At 46.5% G+C, this 19,706-nt stretch overlaps 1 protein-coding gene across 2 annotated transcripts in view; it reads left to right on the top strand.

The window, feature by feature from the left end:
• Window positions 1-586: 586 nt before the first annotated feature.
• RAD54L (RAD54 like) overlaps window positions 587-19,706 on the top strand; it is a 25,577-nt gene continuing 6,457 nt past the window's right edge. For both annotated transcript variants that reach the window (XR_003794430.1, XM_029228538.1), the window contains exons 1-11: window positions 587-1,160; window positions 1,240-1,326; window positions 2,717-2,836; window positions 7,560-7,620; window positions 8,354-8,489; window positions 8,934-9,003; window positions 9,123-9,411; window positions 9,641-9,765; window positions 15,079-15,229; window positions 18,435-18,561; window positions 19,602-19,676. Coding sequence is in view for 1 of the 2 variants with exons in the window: in XM_029228538.1 (XP_029084371.1) it covers window positions 1,158-1,160; window positions 1,240-1,326; window positions 2,717-2,836; window positions 7,560-7,620; window positions 8,354-8,489; window positions 8,934-9,003; window positions 9,123-9,411; window positions 9,641-9,765; window positions 15,079-15,229; window positions 18,435-18,561; window positions 19,602-19,676 (1,244 nt within the window). In the remaining variant the exon portion in view is untranslated. The remainder of the gene's footprint in view (window positions 1,161-1,239; window positions 1,327-2,716; window positions 2,837-7,559; window positions 7,621-8,353; window positions 8,490-8,933; window positions 9,004-9,122; window positions 9,412-9,640; window positions 9,766-15,078; window positions 15,230-18,434; window positions 18,562-19,601; window positions 19,677-19,706) is intronic.

The following is a 19,706-nucleotide window of genomic DNA, read 5'->3' as shown; positions in this document are numbered from 1 at the left end:
GGTGGAGGTGGGAAGGAGAGGGCCGGGCTAAGCGACATCTGACTCCAACCTCGACCTCCTCTCCAGGTTCGGCACAAACACACACACACACACACACACACACACACACACACACACACACACACGTGCCGCCCTTCTCAGCCTTCCGCACACGGGGGCAGGTCCTCCGCGGCCCCGTCGGAGGTAAACTGTCACTTCAGCTGCCGTCCGGGCAGCTCCCCGGCCTCCCGCAAACGGCAGTGGACCGGAGCCGGAGTCCTGCCCGCGGGTGCAAAAACCCGGCGGGCGCGCTCGCCCCTCCCACTTCGCCCAACGGCTCCCGCCACTGCAGGCCCCGCCCTATCGCTTAAGTCCCTCCTCCTCGCTCGTCCGTTTAGCCTACCCAGCTCCAGAGTCCAGGCCTCTCAGCGACCACAGCGCTAGGCCTGCCCCCGTCCTTGGGTCGCGAGCGCCGAAGTCATCGAACGCAGCCAATGGATGGTGCGGTGGCGGCACCGCGGGAGGTTCGATTGACCGGGCCTGGCGGGACCTGGGAGTCCTGGCGGCTGTTAACGCGCGCTTTGGGAAGAGGAAGGTTGAGGGGGAGTGATTGGGATTGAGCAGCCTTGCCGCTCTTTCCAGCCTCGCCTGGGATTACCCTCCTAAGGCCGGGTCTTCTACTTGTCCTGCCTGGACCCCTGCTCGGCCTCCCTCAGTCCGGCATCCGCACTCCTCCGGACTCGCCCTCCCCAGGCGTCGAATTTTCACCGCTGTAGCCTCTCTCCTGGCCTGTGATTACCCTTTCCACCCCGCAGCTACCCTCTGCCTTCACGTCCACCTGGGAACATTATCTCGACTCCACTCTGCTCAGTCTGGCAGCCTACCTTGCCTCTTTGCCCCATCCCAGACCTCTACTCATTTCTGCTTGGGTATTTCCTTTTTGGCCTTCTCTTCCGCCTCGGCTGCCTCAGCTAACTGGAGACCGACACTTTCACAGTTTGGGCCCAAACCTCAGCCCCTGGCTGTAATCCCTCCATCCATGCTCCCTCTTTAATTAGCCCATGCTCTCAGTAATGTAGCAGCCCGCTCTTTACCAGGCTGGTTCTGCGTTCTCAGCTGTTGGGTGCCTTTGACCTTTGGCTGATGGGTACTTGACATTTTATGTTCCTGGGCCCAGAATGGTAAATATGGGCCTAGGGGAGGCTGTGGCTAGCCCTATGGCGGTGTCTGATGGGCTCACTTTCCGTCCTCTCCTTACAGAGGAGGAGCTTAGCTCCCAGTCAGCTGGCCAAGAGAAAACCGGAAGGCGGACCCTGTGATGAGGAAGACTGGCGGCCTGAAGCAGTGGTGAGTCCTCTGACCTCAAGGGGATAGGGAAGGTGGGGGTGCAGGCTGTTGAGGCAGAAAGGAACCCTAGACCTGGTTTCTGGGGTTACATGGAGTGAACCCCGTCACCTCCAGAAGCCTCTTTCAGTAAACTTCAATGAGTGCTTACTATGTGTCAGGCATTGAACCACATAAATAAAATCTTTGTTCTCAAGGTGCTCATTAGAAGCTAATATGCCTCAATCTTCCTGGTTAGGAAGGGGCATTCCAAAGCAGAGAGCTGATTGGGTTGGGCTTTTGGCTCCCTTGGGAAAAAAAAGGGGGTTCCCCAACAGCAACTAGCAGCCCGCTCTTTTGCTCTTTGTCACCTGCCCAATGTCACAGAACAGTAGAGTGTAGTGGGCCTACCTTAGAGTCTGAGCTCCCTTGGGCCTAGATTGGAGGGGTAATGCCCCGCCAGTCCCTGCAAATACTCAAGGGCACTATGTTCGACTTTGGACTGGGCTCTGCCTTGGAGGCTTTCTGGGGCTGGCTGTGGGCAGGACCTGTGTAACCAAAATCAGTAGGAAGATGTAGTATGTATTTCAGAGAGCAATCCAAGAAGCAGTGTTTGGCCACTGGAACTTTGGAGGAAGAGATTAGCCAAGGAACTTCTCAAAGGCATTTTTGGGCGGGGTTAGTGAGTGAGTAAAAGCCTGTAGAGAGAGCGGAAGTGGCCTGGTGTTTCTGTTTCAGGTATGCCTTAGCTTCACATACCTTGGCAACCTGGTGCAAGTGGGTTCTTGCCTGATGGCTCAGTGGGGCTTACTCTGTATTTGTACTGCTGGTGTGCAGGCGGCTCCTCTACCTGTGAGGGAGACACATTGGCTGCCCCTTGCCACTTACATGGGTCTCAGACTTGAACTTGGGGCAGAACTTGGTGCTGTCTGCTACTGGTTGCTTCAGAAAATGCTTTCAGTGCTGGTGTTCTCACTGCTATGGTGTGGCTGGTTGAGAGTGGTCTCAGCGGCCTGGGAGTTGGGAGCAGCTGAACTCTTGCCCTCCGTTGGTAAACTCAGGGAGGGAAGCAAAGGGTCACTCAGTATTCCTTGGGGCTTTTAGAGTGAAGATTTGCGGGCAGCATGACTCTGTGCTACTGATGGACTTGCCCTTCACAGGCCCACTTCATTTACCTCTACTAGTGCCCTTCAGATTAGGCAAGTTCTTTAACCTCATTAAGCTCCAGTTTTCTCACCTGTTAAATCAGGATATAAACGTGTATTTTAGGATTACTGTGAAGATGATACACGATAATATTGTACATGTGAAGAGTTTAGCACAGTGCTTGGCACTTAAGCATTTTAAATGTTAGTTGCCGTTGTGGTGAACTCTATATCTTCCAGACTTCACCTTCCCCAATTCTCTCTCCTAGACTCCTAAGAAACGGAAATCCAGCAGTGAGACCCAGAGCCAGGAGTGTTTTCTGTCTCCTTTTCGGAAACCTTTGACTCACCTAACGAATCGACCACCATGTCTGGACAGCAGTCAACATGTAAGCCCTAACTGCAACCTGCCAATGTCTTTGTGTGCCCTCTTTTGTCTAGGGAGGCTCCCTCGGTCCTCACACAGTAGCCAGCAGATGCTTTAGTGGGGACTTTGGGCCTGCCCACAGCTTCTGGGACCTGGAAAAGGCCTGACCTCTTTCCTTAGAGATTGTGTGCCTGACTTGGAATTCCCCTTGTTTATATTTACTTGGGCACCAGATCTCAGGTGGCTCAGGTTGCTGAGGACAAGAGGGTGCAGGAGAGTGAAGGCTATGGCAGGGTGTTGGAACCTGTCAGAGAACTGTCTCTGACTCTGCATATGGCTTCTAAGAAGTACCAGAGTCCTACAGCTTTCACGTGTATCCTCTAGTAAAATCAAAGGTAATCATCAAGTGGCAGGTTCTGTGCATTATTTCATGTAACTCTCATTTTTTAAGATGAGGAAGCTGAGTCTCAGAGAAGTTAAGTAATTTGCTCAAAGTTACAGAGTTGTCAGATCTGCCTAGCTCCATCCAAAGCTTTTTCCTCCAAACTTTCTGAGGGACAGAGTGACACCGATCTCCAAAAACCCTTGGATTGTGATAAGAGTGATAAAAGTGTCTTCTGTTATTCCTAACAAACCCCTTTCAGCCACACCTGAATTTGCTAATGAGATGACTTTGTAAAGCACTTAACTTTGGGGCTGGTTGCCAGGGGAACCAAACCACCAATGGCCAATGTTTAATCGGTCCTACTCTTTACATACCCAAAAGGTATGGGAGGGTTTGGAGAACTTCCTGGTTGTTGACTTGGTGAGCTGGAAGTCGGGAAGGGGCACACCCGAAACTCCCCTGGGACAGAAGTTTCTGTGCTCACCACCCTTCCAGACCTCCTTCTGTGTGTCTCTTCATCTGGCTATTCATTCATATCTTTTACTATCCTTTGTGATAAATCAGTAATCTAGTAAGTAAACTATCTGAGTTCTGTGAGCCACCTAGCGAATTAATCGAACCCAAGGAGGTGGTTGTGGGAACATTTGATTTATAGCTTGTGGTCAGAAGCACAGGTAACCACCTGGACTTGAGATTTGCATCTGAAGCACTGGGGAAGGCAGTCACGGGGGACTAAACCCTTTTAGGATCTGATGCTTTCTCCTGGAAGATAGGTTTGGAATTAAGTTGTAGGGCACCTACATGGAGCCGAAGATTTGCTTCATGTATGGAAAACCCACACATCTGGTGTCAGAAGAAGTGTAGTATTGAGAGTAGAGGAGACACAGGATCGTGTTTTTCCTTTACAGGGACATTTTGAAGGAAAAATGGGAGTATGTTGATGGGAATGTGTAGTGGAGGTTAGTTATTTGTGCATTCAGCAAACACTTAAAAACATTTTTACATAGTATTTGATGAATACAAAAACATATATGTATAATGTATATAAAATATAAAACAAACACCTGTGAACCCCCCATCCGGGACTAGAACATCATCAAATTCATAATCCCTTTTCTCATTCCCAGAGGTAGCCACTATCCTGAATTATATGCGTCATCCCTTGCTTTTTGTGATAGTTTTACCATATATATATAATTCAGTAAGTAATACATTGTTTAATCATTTTCTTGAGCTTTAAAAAGTGGTGTGTAGTCCTTCGGGACTGTTTTCATTCCAGATTCATTTTGTTGTCCTATAGAACTATATGACATAAGTGCGGATGTGGTGGGTGTATGCAAACAGGGGGCCTAACAGTCTGGAGGCTGGTGGAGACCCGAATCTGAGGGACATGCTGATTAGGTTGAGTTCTGAAGGATGCGAGGAGTTTGCCAGGTGAAGAGAACAGGAAGTTTTCTAGATAGAGGGCACAGCCTGTTTGAAAGCTGTGGAGGAAGGGTCCCCAAAGGCAAAAATGCTTCAGGACCACAAAAGTCAGTGCAGCTCTGAAGATGAAGACTTTAGCCTTAGACACAATCAATTTTAAGTCCTGTAGGATGTCTGGGTTTGCAGATGTGGGTGTGGTACCTAGGAGGGAGTTATGGACTGGAAATAGATTTGGGGTGATTGGCATAGAGTTTGTTTGACACCTACAAAGTGTATTGGAGTGTCCATGTGAATGTACAGTTAGAAGAGCTTAGGGCTGAGCCCTGAGGAACACTGACTTTTAAAGGGATTGGGCAGAGGAAGAAGAGTGCACTAGGGCACTGAGCATGAGGTCCCAGAAAGGCAAAATACTGGGAGAGTGGTGTAGTCAAAAGCAGAGAATCTTTGAGAGGAAGGAGTGGCCAGCTTTGTCTGGTAAGATAGGGTAGAAACATATCCCTTGGAGTTAAGGTCTTGTAGGCCATTGGTGACCTTGGCCAGAATCACTTCAGAAGAGTGGAAGGGGCAGAAGATAGGAGGAGTGAGAGATAAGGAAGGGGAGACAGACTACTCTTTCTAGAAGTTTGAAGGGGAGGAGATAAGAAGTCAAAGGACATTTTGTTTTTGAGATAGGAAAGAGTTAAGCATGTTTTTTTTTTTTTAACATCTTTATTGGGGTTAAGCATGTTTTAAATGCTGGTGAGAAAGAGCTAGTAGAGAAGAAGAGGTTGAGACAACAGGAGAGATCAGGCAGACCTGATAGAGTGACTCTCTGTGGAAGAGGGAAGCTTTGACCTTGCGGGGGAGGAGGGATGTTCTTCTCCCTCTTCTATCATCAGAAGGAAAGGGTGGTATGAATTTTCAGTAACTAAATAAAGTGAGAGCATGCTTTCTCCTCTGCCTCTGTCAGAGTCTAGTGAGTACTACCAGACCAGATTCTTGGAGGCTGGCCATTGCAAGTCTTGCAGGCTCTGCCCTCAGATGTTTTTGGCCATGGGTCCTCACCTTCTTCCACAGTAGTTGCACAAGCCTGCACTTCTACCTGCAGAACTTGTGCTCCTGGGTTTTACTGAAAGTCTTTTTAAATTTGGAGCATAAATTCTTGGCTACTTAGAGCTTCAATACTAGCCTCTTATATTGACAGTCTTGAAAATAATAGTTTCAGAATTAAAAGTAGAATTGACGCCAAGTTAGGAAAGAAATTAGAGTCCATTTCCTTCCTTTTCCTCTCCTTTGACTTAAAGGTAGCTTTTTGTTAGCATGTACTATATATGAGTTTCTCATCATTGCTATGGTAATTAAACATAGTCAAAAGATTTTATTCAGCTGCAAAGAAACACGCAAATAAAGAATTTGGGCCTTTCTCCAACCCTGGGCTTGTCGTGTTATTTAGTGTGGTGATGAAGTTCAGTTCTCCACGTTCCTTTTCTATCTTCCAGTAGATTGCCAAATATATTCATTACATTTTTCCTATTTAAACTACATTGAGTTTCTAGAATTTAATTTATAATCTGTATAGAAGTGAGTCAGAATTAAAAAGGTAAGAATTTCAGGGCAAGACAGGTTTGCTTTTTTCCCTATTAAAATACCTTATTGCTAGAAGGGAGTACTTTTCATTACTTCTTTTTGCACTAATGTATTCCACTAAGACTACCTTTAGGGTTTCTGCTCTTGTTTTCGCCTTGCTCTCTTGGGTTCTAGCTCTTATTTTGTTGAGGTTTACAGTCTATCGTAATTCCCTGAGGGCTCAGGTGCATATAGATCAGAACTTTGATGGGAGTTTTCAGTTAGCTCAGGAGCTGGCACTGCGGACTCCCCTGCCTCCTCCTGCCCCAGCCCCGTAGCCCAGTGCTGATTCCAGGCCGAAGTGATGGCACAGAGACTTCCTGTCACCCTTGTCCCTTGCTTTTTCTTGGTGATTGGCTTCCCCTCTCTCTCATGTCCTCTTTCTCATGTTTTTCCCTCTCTTGTGCCTTCCCATGGCAGGAAGCTGCTGACTCTGGGCTGATCCACATGGCTATACTCAAACAGGTTGGATTAGGAAGCCATATTGCCCAGTAGTTACAAGTAAGGGCCTGGAATCAGGAAAGTCCTGCAAATGTCATGGCTGTGTGACTTGGGAAACCACTCAGCCTCAATTTGCTCATCTGTAAAATGGGGATGCCAGTAATATGTGGACCTCATAGGACTGTTAATGAGGATTAAATGGTAACATGAATGCGAGGGCTTAGCACCGCATCTGGCATACATTGTTAATCATCATTATTGTTGTCACTTTTGCTGTTGTTGTCAACATTATTTTACTAGTACTACCACTCCTTTTACTCCTGCTACCACTACTCTTTGAAGGACTGTTTAGTTCCCAAGGAGGCTGATGTGAGAGTTGATATGGGAATTGGATGCAGTAGGCAGAACTGATATGACAAAAAAGGAAATGTGCGCTATGCTTGGAAAGATATAACCCTGTAGGACAGTGGTTGAATCCAGACATTGGAGTTCTGTTAGTACTGGGATTGGGTGAGTTTGTGGTGCTTTCTTCTTAAGGCGCTGCAGCCTAGGGAATAGTTAGGTGTCCTTACTTGGCATGGTCTTTCCTGAGCTAAAGGCTCTGAGCCTTGTGGTTGACCAAGGCTAGGTATTTGCTTCGGCACACTCTTGTCCCTGGGGATTTGTGGAACCTTATGCAAAGCCTCAAAGGTAAAAGCCATTGTACCAAACCTAATTTAATATGGAGCACACCTCCTTCTGTTCTAGATGCATCTGACTGAAACATAATCAAAATCCAATGCTCTGAATGTATTACGATGCTTAAACAGGCATTTTAGACTGCATTTGTAAAAATATTATCCCATAACATCTCCAATCAGTCCTGAATCCCTGTTTCTTCTCTTTTTAGGAAGCATTTATTCGAAGCATTTTGTCAAAGCCTTTCAAAATCCCCATTCCAAATTATCAAGGTAAAAATGGAGACTTTTCTATTTCTTAAATTAGTCACGTGTGAATATGCCTGAATAGATTAAAACCTCTGCTTTTGTAAGTACAGCTTACCTTGGAATTAAAGATGCCAGTCCAGTGGTGACTATGTATGGGGTGACCTTCCCGGGGCCTGCGTAAAGTCTGTGTTTGACAGCTTCGGCAAAGGCTACCAAGACTAACTGCCCCTCATCTTCTTGGTGGGGATATGTCAGTGTTCAGGAAGCTCCTGGTGGGCCAGGGTGGCTGATGGACCCAGGCTATATTCAGTCCAAGTGAGTTCAGTAGCATTTCCTTTATGAGGTTGACTCTGTCAGAGGCCTAGGTTCTATAGGGTTTCCCCCTGCCTTATGTAGGGCATAGAATTGTGCTAAAACTGGGGGCTGAGAGGGAGGAGGCGAACTCTCAAGACCTCTCAGTCTTGAAAGGCCCCTTTAGGGTTTCAGACCTTTCCAGGATTGATTTGATCTAAGATGAACGAGACTTGGCCCTCCAGAAGTTTGTAGTTGAATGGGAGAAGTCATATGGAGAAAACTCTGATCTGAGGCAGACTGGGGTAATGGTCAGGCATAGGTGCCCAAACTGCTTTTGGAGAGGTTTTTGGGAGAGGGGGTCATATGGAAGCTTAGGAAAGTTTATGTGAAGGATAGGCATTTGAGCTGGGCCTGCTGGAGCTCCTCAACTTAGAGGCTTAGGTGACAAATTGTTGGTTTCTAGGTCCTCTGGGCTTTCGGGCATTGGGCCTCAAAAGGGCTGGGGTCCGCCGGGCCCTCCATGACCCTCTGGAAGAAGGTGCCTTGGTTCTGTACGAGCCTCCCTTGCTGAGCGCCCACGACCAGCTGAAGCTTGACAAGTATGTGCACTGGTATTTCTTGAGCAGTTCTGGTCCTATAAGTGCACAAACCTGGAGGGCAGAGAGCATTTTGGTGTGATTTCACCTTGGGACCTGCATATGTTTTCAGAGTGCTGTCATGACTACTGTACCATCCAGAGTGAGTAGGTGGGGAAGGAGAGTGCCTGGGGAAGAACATGTGGACATGTCCAGTTGGTGGGGTTTCCTCATCCATTCCTACCGGGCTCACTCAGGGGCACAGGGAAGGTTAAGGTGATGACATAGGGAACCCATCTCCATCTCCTAACTTTCTCACCCTGGAGAGGAATTTGCTATGGTTTGATTGCACCAGGCCAAGGAAGTCCTCTCTTAGGCAGCTGCCTCTGAATCAACAGGACACAACTTTCTGAGGGTGTGGCCTTGCCCGTGGCTGAGCTCCGTGTTTTCTTTGTTGTGTTTTCTCAGGGAAAAACTCCCTGTCCATGTGGTCGTTGATCCTATTCTCAGTAAGGTCTTGAGGCCTCATCAGAGAGAGGTAAATGGGGGGTGGGGGGGTGAGTTTGGGCTAGGGTAGGGGCTGCACCTGAGGGGCTGTCATCCCTGGGGCAGCAGCAGTGTGGATGCCAAAGTGGGCTGAGCGCTGTTATTCCCCAGGGAGTGAAGTTCCTGTGGGAGTGTGTCACCAGTCGGCGCATCCCTGGTAGCCATGGCTGCATCATGGCTGATGAGATGGGCCTGGGCAAGACGCTGCAATGCATCACATTGATGTGGACGCTTTTGCGCCAGAGTCCAGAGTGCAAGCCAGAAATTGACAAGGCAGTGGTGGTGTCGCCCTCCAGCCTAGTGAAGAACTGGTACAATGAAGTTGGGAAATGGCTTGGAGGGAGGATCCAACCTCTAGCCATCGACGGAGGCTCTAAGGACGAGATAGACCAAAAGCTGGGTAGGAGCCTTAACAAACATGGCCGCACCCCTCCATACAACCTGCTCCTGTCTTAAGTGTATCCTCACTGATGGCCAGGGGTGAGGGCAGGGAGGAGGGGTGACAGAAAGTAGAATTCCTATGGAAAGAGTTGAAATAGTTATTTCCAGGCTAAATTAAAGAATCATCAAACTGGCTTTTTCTTTATGATATTCTCAGATTTGTTCCCTTGACACCTTTTTTGTTGTAGAAGGATTTATGAACCAGCGTGGAGCCAGAGTGCCTTCTCCCATCCTCATCATTTCCTATGAGACTTTCCGCCTTCATGTCGGAGTCCTCCGGAGAGGGAGTGTTGGACTGGTCATATGTGATGAGGTACTTGACGCTCAGCTGTCTGGGTGGTAAGAGAAAGTCTGTCGATGTCTTCTCACTGAGAACTGCCATCCAAGGGCTGTGCCAGTTACTGGGGGATGCAGAGGACAGAACATACTGCCTTGGAGGAGGCAAATGGGAGGGAGAGCCCGTGGTACCAATTTGCCGAAAGAGGGGTTAAGCAGAGCTTGGAATGCCAAGGAGAGTGAGGTGCTGTGGGCTGATTGGTTTTGTTGCCTCTAGACAGTTTTCCTAGACCAAAGGACTTTGAAGGGTGGGAGGGATTTGGATGGGTGGAGAGACATGGTACAGTGTTTAGGGGAATAGGTTCTAGGGTCAGAGAGATCTTTGTTCAAATCCTGGCTCTGCCACTTATCAGAGTAAGTGGTAAGTTACTTAACCACCCAAGCCTCTTTTTCTGTGTCAATAAAATGGGTGATAATATCTGCCTTATGGGATTATTGTGAGCATTAAGTGAAGGAAAGCTTTTATCACAGTGCCTGGTATGTCATGAGACCTTGGTACCTGTCAGCTCTGGGTGTTTTTTTGTTTTCTGTTGTTGCTGTTTGTTTTTTTAAATAATTCACCTTTAAAAATAATTATTTTAAATTCTGTTTTATTTTTTGGGTGTGCCACATGGCATGTGGGATCTAGTTCCCTGACCAGGGATCGAACCCATGCCCACTGTAGTGGAAGCGCAGAGTCTTAACCACTGGACCGCCAGGGAAGTTTCTTATCTGTCTGTCTATCTATCTATCTCATGCAGGGCCTTTTATTTTTTTATTTATATCATTCATTCATTCATTCATTCATTTATTGGCTGCGTAGGATCTTCGTTGCTGTGCGTGGGCTTTCTCTAGCTGTGGTGAGTGGGGGCTACTCTTTGTTGCGGCGCGCAGGCTTCTACTTGCGGTGGCTTCTCTTGTTGAGCACAGGCTCTAGGTGTGCGGGCTTCAGTAGTTGCAGCACACGGGCTCAGTAGTTGTGGCTCGCGGGCTCTAGAGCACAGGCTCAGTAGTTGTGGCTCATGGGCTTAGTTGCTCCGTGGCACATGGGATCTTCCCGGACCAGGGCTCGAACCTGTGTCCCTTGCATCGGCAGGCAGATTCTTAACCACTGTGCCACCAGGGAAGTCCCTTAATTTTTTTTTTATGTACTATGTACTTATTTATTTAATTAATTAATTTTTTTTTGGCTGCGTTGGGTCTTGGTTGCAGCACGCAGGATCTTCATTGAGGCATGTAGGACCTTTCGTTGTGGCGTGTGGGCTTCTCTCTAATTGTGGCCTGCAGGTTTTCTCTCCTCTAGTTGTGGCATGAAGGTTCCAGAGTGCGTGGGCTATGTAGTTTGCGGCACGCAGGCTCTCTAGTTGAGGTGCGTGAGCTCAGTAGTAGTGGTGTGCGGGCCTATCTGCCCTGCGGCTTTTGGGAACCTAGTTCCCCGACCAAGAATCCAACGCACGTCCCCTGCATTGGAAGGTGGATTCTTTACCACTGGACCACCAAGGCAGTCCCCTCAGCTTTGGTTTTTATTCTAGGCTGAGAGGACTCGTGAACAGAAGCACGGAGATAGGAAAGTCCAGTGTGGATAGTCCATACACCTTGTGAGTCTGTGTTGACTCTCTGGGACTAAGGAAAATACGTCAGCTGTTACTCTCTGGCCTTTTCCAACACTGTACATGAAGGGTGGTAGGGATGCAACTACTTGGAAAGGAGTGAGGGTGGCTGGGAGCTTCCCAGTATAAAGAATTTCCCACGTTTTTAGGGGACTTGACTACCCTGAGCCTGCTGCCATTGTTTACATCTTGGGGAAAGTAAGGTCACTTTGCACACCCCTGGGGCTTTAGTGGAGAGGTGGCTGAAAGACTTGGCCCCATCTGTCAACTGATTGGCAGGCTTGACTGTGCTCTGGGGACTATAGATTACCCTGTATCTGAGGGTTTGGGGAGAGGACAGAGAAGAAAAGCTTACTTTGGGGTACCAAAGTACCCACGTTTGCTTGCTAGTAGTGAGCTGTTTCCCAGTTGAGCTTTTGTCCTTATGAAGAGTCTGGCATGTCTGCAAACTTCTGATACCCTGATGGGCCATTTCTTGGTAGGAGTAAGAGATTTAGCAGATTGAGATGGGGTATGCACGTGGCCACTGTCCAGGACCCTGGCATTTGCTTCATCACCATGGAGGGGGACGGTGCCAGGAGCCTGGTCTAGAAGCCAGGGCATTGGGGAAGGGAAGGGAAGGCAGGCTGTTGAGCCCTTGAGGACTGGGCGGCATCTAGATTTTCTTCTGCTCTATAGTGTTTCGTTTCTTCCTCATTCTCTCCTGTTTTCTGAGCTGACTGGCATATGAGGGACCAGGCTGCCTCTTGCCACACTGCAGGGTCCTGGCCCTCCCTTCTGCTCTTCTACCTTTTATTTATTTATGGTTTTTTTCTTTTTTTTCTACTTTTTATTTGTCAGCAGTGTGTTAATTGTCAGAGACCTGAGGAAGCCAAAGTCCTGAAAGATAGTCAGCCTACTCTAGAAGTTTGTCCTGTTTGGATCTGGGAAAGAGAAGGTTCTGCCCCAGGCTTTCATGTTCCCAGCTTCCTCCCAGCTGATGCTTTTCTCTGGAACACAGAAATAATAACACAATAATAGCATAATAACTGTACAGAATCTTGATCCACATTGTAATCTGAGTTAGACAGGGCAAGTCAGAACACTTGGGATCAGCGTTGGCTTTGCCACTTGTAAGCATGACTGCAGATGAGACTGCTCTGAGACTATAGAGTAGATAGCACATGGTCTACCTGAAAGGGACATGATACAGATCAAGAAAGAGGATATAGGGAAGCATTTTGTAAGGTGTATGAACAGGGGAGGGATTGACGTCATCATCGTTGTCATCATCTCAGTTTTGGAGATGAGGAGACTGAAACTCAGAGAAGTGCTGGATCCAGGTCTGAGATTTTAAGTCCTGGCTCTTTCTCTCAATGCCTTGGTTGTAACCAAAGCTTGGTGTAGGGAGAAGCTTGGCTTGGTTATGGAAGGACTTGTCCCTGTATGCCTCATCTGGACCCATGTATGTTCCTTTACAAGTGCTAGAACACAAAGCAAGTCAGATGCTGGGAAATGCAGTAAAAACAAGAATCTACTCATGGGGCTCATGTTTCAGAGAGACAAGTGGCGGTATTTAATCTTGGTGTCATTTTTTGCTTTTAAAAGGATAAGCTGAGAATTCTGCCAGAACAGAAGTTTAGCAGCAGCTTATAAATAAGAACTCTGACAACTTTTCATCTGGCCAAACATTTGATTTGCTGAGATGCCAGCATTTGGGTTTTAAATCTGTGGCCGATGGTGGCAGGAGCCAGGTCTGGAGCCAGGAAGGTCCCATGGGAGCTGGGGTTGGCTTTCCCTTTCACAGAGACCCACAGGGGTAGTGCATCAGTTCAGTTCATTAATTGAGTTATTAAGTACCTGTTTTGTGTCAGGCCCTGGGGATCTCATGATTGCCAGCCATCAGGGAGCTTCAGTTTAGAGGGATCCAATTGTTTAGAGGGATCCAATTGTTTAGAGGGATCCAATGCATGCCCATTTCCCCAGGGCCTTTTGGGTAATTTCTTCACAAGTTTCAGGTCTTATTTCCCTCTTCAGCTCAGAAGTGTCAGCCTTTTGTTTCAGGGCTGTTGCTTGGATCCTCCAGTCACTTTTAAGTTTCTTTGTTTAGGATGTCTTTAAAATTTTTTTTTAAAACATATAATTGACATACAATGTTTTCATTTTAGGTATACAACATCCAGTCTTTTTTTTTTTTAATTAAAATTCTATGGGTGTCTTTCTAATTCTTCAGTAGCAATGTTGCTTATTCATTCATTCTTCAGCAAGCATTCGCTGAGCAGTGTTCTGTGTGGGGCTCTGTCCCGTGCACTGTTACAAAGGCAAATCTGACATGGTCTCTGCCTTTAAAAGTTCCTGCCTTGGTGAGGAGATAAAGTACAATCGAATGTGATTAGTGTATATAGCAGTAGATGAGAGGCAGAGTAGTATAGTGCCCGGACTTCAGAATCTCACACACCTGAGTTCAAATCTCAGCTCTGCTACTTGATACCAGCATGATTTTGGATAACTGTGCACCTCTCTGAACCTCATTTTCTCTAAAAGGGTATTGTAATTTCCTCTCATCTGATCGTTATCTGGATTATAGAAGAGAATATAGGTAAAGTGCTTAGTATAGTGCCTGGCACATTAAAAGGATTCAGTGCACAGCTGTTATGTACAGATTGCCGTAAGAGCCAGAGGTGAGAGACCCCAACAGCCTGGGGTCATTGAGGAAGGCTTTGCATAGGAGGTGACATTTGAGGAATTTGCCTGTGGAAGAGAATTGTGGGCAGAGGAATGGCATGGGCAAAGAGACCTAAGGAAATCCAGCATTAGGAGTGGTGAGTTATAGTTTCCTGGACTGTGACAAGCTGTGGAGAGTGTCACAGAAGTCAGCTGGGTCCTTATTGAGAAGTACTAAGCTAACAAGCTTGGGCTTGATCCCACAGATGGGAGAGTCAGTGGAGGGTCTGTGTTTAATTGCACTGTGAAAGGCTGGCTTATTTGTTCATTCTTTCACAGGTGGTTGTGTTTTGCGTGCCCTGCCCAGTGTGGGGCTGAAAGGGACTGGGGGTAGAAAAGGCGCAGGCCTGACCTTGCCCGTGTGATTCTTTGGGAGAGAGGAAAGTTGATAGGGTCCTTTACCATTTTGTTGAAAAAGGCTTAAAAGGGAAGTAACAGGTGTGTATTGGGGTGGGTGATATAGGGATAGGGGAAGAGATGCAAAGAGAGGCAGAGAGAGGCTCTTTCTTTAGATATCTGAGCTGGCTGGATTCTGTGGAAAGAGGAGAGGAGGAGCCTGGACCAAGTCCCCTTAGCACTGATAGCTTGGAGACTAATACAGAAGGCATCTGGCTCAGGAGGTTATAGGATGGTTGGGCTAGTGCAGGGGGAGGATTCCCTGAAAGTACAGGTCTCTAACATGTCTGAATGATCTCTGAAGAGGATAGGCAGGCTGCTATGGCTCTGGAGGTTGGGGCAGGGAAGAGGAGGGGAAGAAATAGAGAATCCATGCTTTATGGATATAGCATTGGTCTAGAAGCTGAAGGTCTGTCTCTTGAGCCTGGCATTTCTCCCCAAGAGAGTGGGTAAACTCTTGCTTTTGCTGCCCCCTGCCCAGTTCCCAAGGCCTCAGGACCTGTAATGCTCATGATTCCTCTTTGCCTGTCTATACAAGATTTTGCTACTATTAGGGAGGCCACATTGTGCCCATGCCTAAGTGAGAATTAATTTCCTTTCAGGGACACAGGCTCAAAAACTCTGAGAATCAGACTTACCAGGCCCTGGACAGCTTGAACACCAGCCGACGGGTCCTCATCTCCGGGACTCCCATCCAGAATGATCTCCTTGAGTATTTCAGCTTGGTACATTTTGTTAATTCGGGAATCCTGGGTAAGAATCTTGGCCTTGTCTGCTATACTGGAGAGGAGCCTTGCCTTAGCCTTGGGATTGTAACGCTAGCTGAGGAGAGAGAGGAGAGACCACTAGTTATATGTGGGTCACTAGGCACTCTTCTAGGAAGACTTCTCATATCAAGGAGTAGCAAAGCCATTGGGAGACCTTGGCTCTGCTGAGCTACTCATCAAGGCCCACTCTGGTCTTTTTTTTCACTGCAGAGGTCGCAGGGGCTACGCAGGGCATTGTCTCTATGAGCTGGGGATGGAACTACTATCCCCAGGCATTTTTGCTCATCACATCCTAGCTGCCTCACAAGAGCTTTCGCCTCAGAGCAGACTCTGTATTGGGCAGTTTGGTTTTTAACCATTTTTTAGTGTGCAACTTAGTGTCATTAAGTACGTTCACATTGTTGTGCAACCATCACCACCAACCATCTCCAGAACTTTTTTCATCTTGCAAAAGTGAAACTCTACCCATTAAGCAGCAGCTCCCCATTTCCCACTCCCCCCAGCCCCTGGCAACCATAGCTTGGGCAGTTCTTGCACATATATATCTGTGGAAGGGTTTATTAGTGCCCATTTTTGAACTTTAAAGAATCATATAGCATATTTTCCTTTGCATCTGGATTCTTTTGTTCAATATTATGTGTATGAGATTCACCCATGTTGTTGCCTATAGCAGTAGTTTTTCACTTTAGTATACTATTCCATTTTATGAATATACCAGAATTTATTAGTTCTACTGTTGATAGACAATTGAATTGTTTCCAGTTTTTTTATTATTTTGAATAATGATCCTGTGAACATTCTTGTACATTTTTTTTTTTTTTTTTTTTTGCGGTATGCGGGCCTCTCACTGTTGTGGCCTCTCCCGTTGCGGAGCGCAGGCTCAGCGGCCATGGCTCACGGGCCTAGCTGCTCTGCGGCATGTGGGATCTTCCCAGACCGGGGCATGAACCCGCGTCCCCTGCATCGGCAGGCAGACTCTCAACCACTGCGCCACCAGGGAAGCCCTTGTACTTTTTTTTACCTGAGCATAGTATGCGTTCCTCTGTCGTAAGAGTGGAATTGCTGGGTCATATGTTATGCGTGTGTTTAACCCTAGTAGATACTCCAGTTTTCCAGAGTGATTGTACCGGCAGTATATGAAAATTCCAGTATCTCTACATCAGGGGCCAGCAAATTTTTTCTTAAAAGGGTAGATAGCCAAAAAAAAGGCTAGATAGTTATTTTAGGCTCGTAGGCCATACTGTCTCTGTCACAGCTACTCAGCTCTGCTATTGCACTATGAAAGCAGCCATAAAATGTAAATGAATGAGCATGGATGTGTTCTAATAAAACTATTTATAGAAACAGGTGGCTGGCCTATGGCTATAGTATGCTGGCCTCTGTTTTATAGCATCACCAATATTTATCTTTAGAACACATTTTTAAAAAAGTTTTAGTCATTCTGGGTGGGTGTTTAGTGATATTTCATTGCATTTATTTAATGTTGAATAAAACTCAAACATCTTTGGGCCTTCCCTGGTGGTCCAGTGTTTAAGACTCTGTGCTCCCAGTGAGTGCAGGGGACCTGGGTTCGATCCCTGGTCAGGGAACTAGATCCCACACGTGTGCAGCAGCAAAGAGTCCACGTGCCGCAACTAAAGATCCTGCACGTGGCAACGAAGATCCTGCATGCCACAGCTAAGATCCGGCGCAGCCAAATAAATAAATAATATTTTTTAAAAAAAAAGATTGTTTAAAAAAAAAAGTTGAACACCTTTTAATATGTTCATTGGCCATTTGGAGATCCTCTTTTGTGAGGTACCTGACCTTTTAAATTCCTGGCCAAAACAAAACCCTATACTCATTAAACAGTTGCTCCCTATCCTCACTTACCCCCAACCCCTATCAACTACCAGTCTGCTTTCTGTCTCTGTGGACTTGCCGATTGTGAATATTTTCTATAAATGGAATCATATAATATGGGACCTTTTGTATTTGGCTTCTTATACTTAGCATAATGTTTTGAAGGTTCATCCATATTGTAGCATGTATCAGTACAGATCTTCCTCAACTTATGATGGGGTTCTATGCCACTAAACCCATTGTAAGTTGAAAATATTTTAAGTCAAAAATGCATTTAAGGGACTTCCCTGGTGTTCCAGTGGTTAAGACTCCACGCTTCTACTGCAGGGGTGCAGGTTTGATCCCTTGTCGGGGAACTAAGATCCTGCATGCCATGTGGCAGGGCATCCCAACCAAAAAAAAATCATAAAATATAAAGTGATATGTGGCATATAAAATAATTATACATCTTGAAGGAAAAAAAGCATTTAATGTCAAACATCATAACTTAGCCTAGCCTAACTGAAATGTGCTCAGAACACTCAAATTAGCCTACAGTGGGTAACACAAATCCTATTTTATAATAAAGTGCTGAATATCTCATGTAATTTATTGAATACTGTACTGTAAGTGAAAAACAGAATAATTGTATGGGCATAGAATGGTTATAAGTATATTGGTTGTTAACCCTCATGATCACGTGGCTGACTGGGAGCTGTGGCTCACTGTTGCTGCCCAATATCAAGAGAGAGTATGGTATTTCATATTGCTAGCCTGGGAAAAGATCAAAATTAAAAATTTGAAGTATAGTTTCTACTGAATGCATATTGCTTCCACACAATCATAAAGTCGAAAATTCATAAGTCAAACCATCATAATAAGTTGAGGACTGTTTTTTGTTTGTTTTTATTTTGTTGTTTTGGCCGCGCTGCATGGCATGTGGGATTTTAGTTCCCCAACCTGTGCCCTCTGCAGTGGAAGTGTGGAGTCTTAACCACTGGACCACCAGGGAAGTCCCAGTTGAGGACTGTCTTGTACTTCATTGTATATGCTACTTCATCTCTTATAAGCAGTATATAGGTGGGCTGTTAAAAAAAAAATCCAGTTTGACAATTGGATTATTTGGTCCATTTACATTTAATGTAATTAGTTATATATTTGGGTTTTGATCTACTTGCTATCTTATTATTTGGCCTTTCAAGTCTTTGCTGCTTTGGTAGCTCTCTGATCCATTCAAACAGAAATTGCCTATAATTTGTTCAGCTTTGTTCTCAATAAAAGGTTGGTCTGTGACAAAGTAGTCTGCCGTTACTAGCAGTGGGAAAGTCATTACTTTTCTATATTCCTTAATGCCTTTTCTCCTTGCTTAGGAACTGCCCAGGAGTTCAAGAAGCATTTTGAATTGCCAATTTTGAAGGGTCGAGATGCAGCTGCCAGTGAGGAAGATAGGCATCTAGGAGAGGAGCGACTGCGGGAGCTCATCAGCATTGTGAATAGGTAATGGGGTGTGGGCTAGACAGTAGTACCTCCCTTTGGGTCCCCCCACATTAGGTCATCAGAATTGCCTCCTTAGCCATCCAAAGCCAATCCTTTGTGGCCTTGGCCTTGAGGTCTGGGATTCTCCTAAGAGAGTGGGATTGTGCCCTGACAGTAGTCACTGAATAAATGAAGGGGTCTTGCAGGGTGATTCCCTGCTTTCTCCCTGACCTTGGGCCCTGTGGTCTGGTTTGGTGCAGCTTAGCATCCTGCTGAGGAAGCTTTTTTCTGTTGCTAGACTTCCTGAGCAAAATATCCCTTGGAGCATTGTTAGTACTTCAGAAGTTTCCTCTCAGTCAGTCTCACCCCTAAAGCACCAGGCGTCCCTTCCCACGTCCCATAGCTTTCTGTGACAGGTAGTAGATCTGAAGGATGGGTATGGCTCCCAGGCTGACAAGGCTCTCTCCAGGGGGGCCACATAGCTCAAGGGGCAGGTACATTCTGGAGTCCTCTGTTGTAGTTATGTGTACTTGATGATTTGCTTCCTGAAGAGTCTTGCTTTTGCCAACAGGCACCTCCCTCTCAGGTTAAGATGGCAGGAAGGAGAGTCAGTGTGCTCTTAGGAGCTGCTGCTTAGGTGCCTGATCCTGTCCTTCCTGGTCTGCCAGGTAGTATGGGTGGGCATACTTTCATTGAACCTTGGGCCGTGTGGCAGCAGGCATTTGAGCAAATGCAAGCAGAAACTCCCATTAGGGCTCAGCGGTTTACAGCTTACTTCCCCTGTCAGAGGACCAGGCTTAGTAGACCTCTGCCTTCTCTTGAAAGGCAGCTGACCTTTTGAAGGCAAAGAGAGAGTTGTCTGTCTGAGCTAGACTGTTTGAAAGGGTCTCTGTTCCCGTGACTGAGACCCTGGTATAGATATCTTTGCCATAGGGCTTATGGGTTTCTGACATTTGATACTACAAAAGAAAATCAGTCTTGGTCCTTTGGGTGGTAGCTTTTATTCTGGTATTAGCGTGGCAGTTTTATCAGCCCCTTGTCTTTTTATCTTGTTCTCCCAGGTGCCTGATACGGAGGACATCTGATATCCTTTCTAAATATCTGCCTGTGAAGATCGAGCAGGTGGTTTGTTGTAGGTACTAAACTCAACTGAGGGGTGTGGAGTG

This window comes from Monodon monoceros, unplaced genomic scaffold (assembly GCF_005190385.1).
Source record: "Monodon monoceros isolate NGI ecotype Baffin Bay Population unplaced genomic scaffold, NGI_Narwhal_1 Super_Scaffold_18, whole genome shotgun sequence".
NCBI classification, from domain to species: Eukaryota; Metazoa; Chordata; class Mammalia; order Artiodactyla; family Monodontidae; genus Monodon; species Monodon monoceros.
This window is presented reverse-complemented; position numbering and strand designations above follow the sequence as displayed.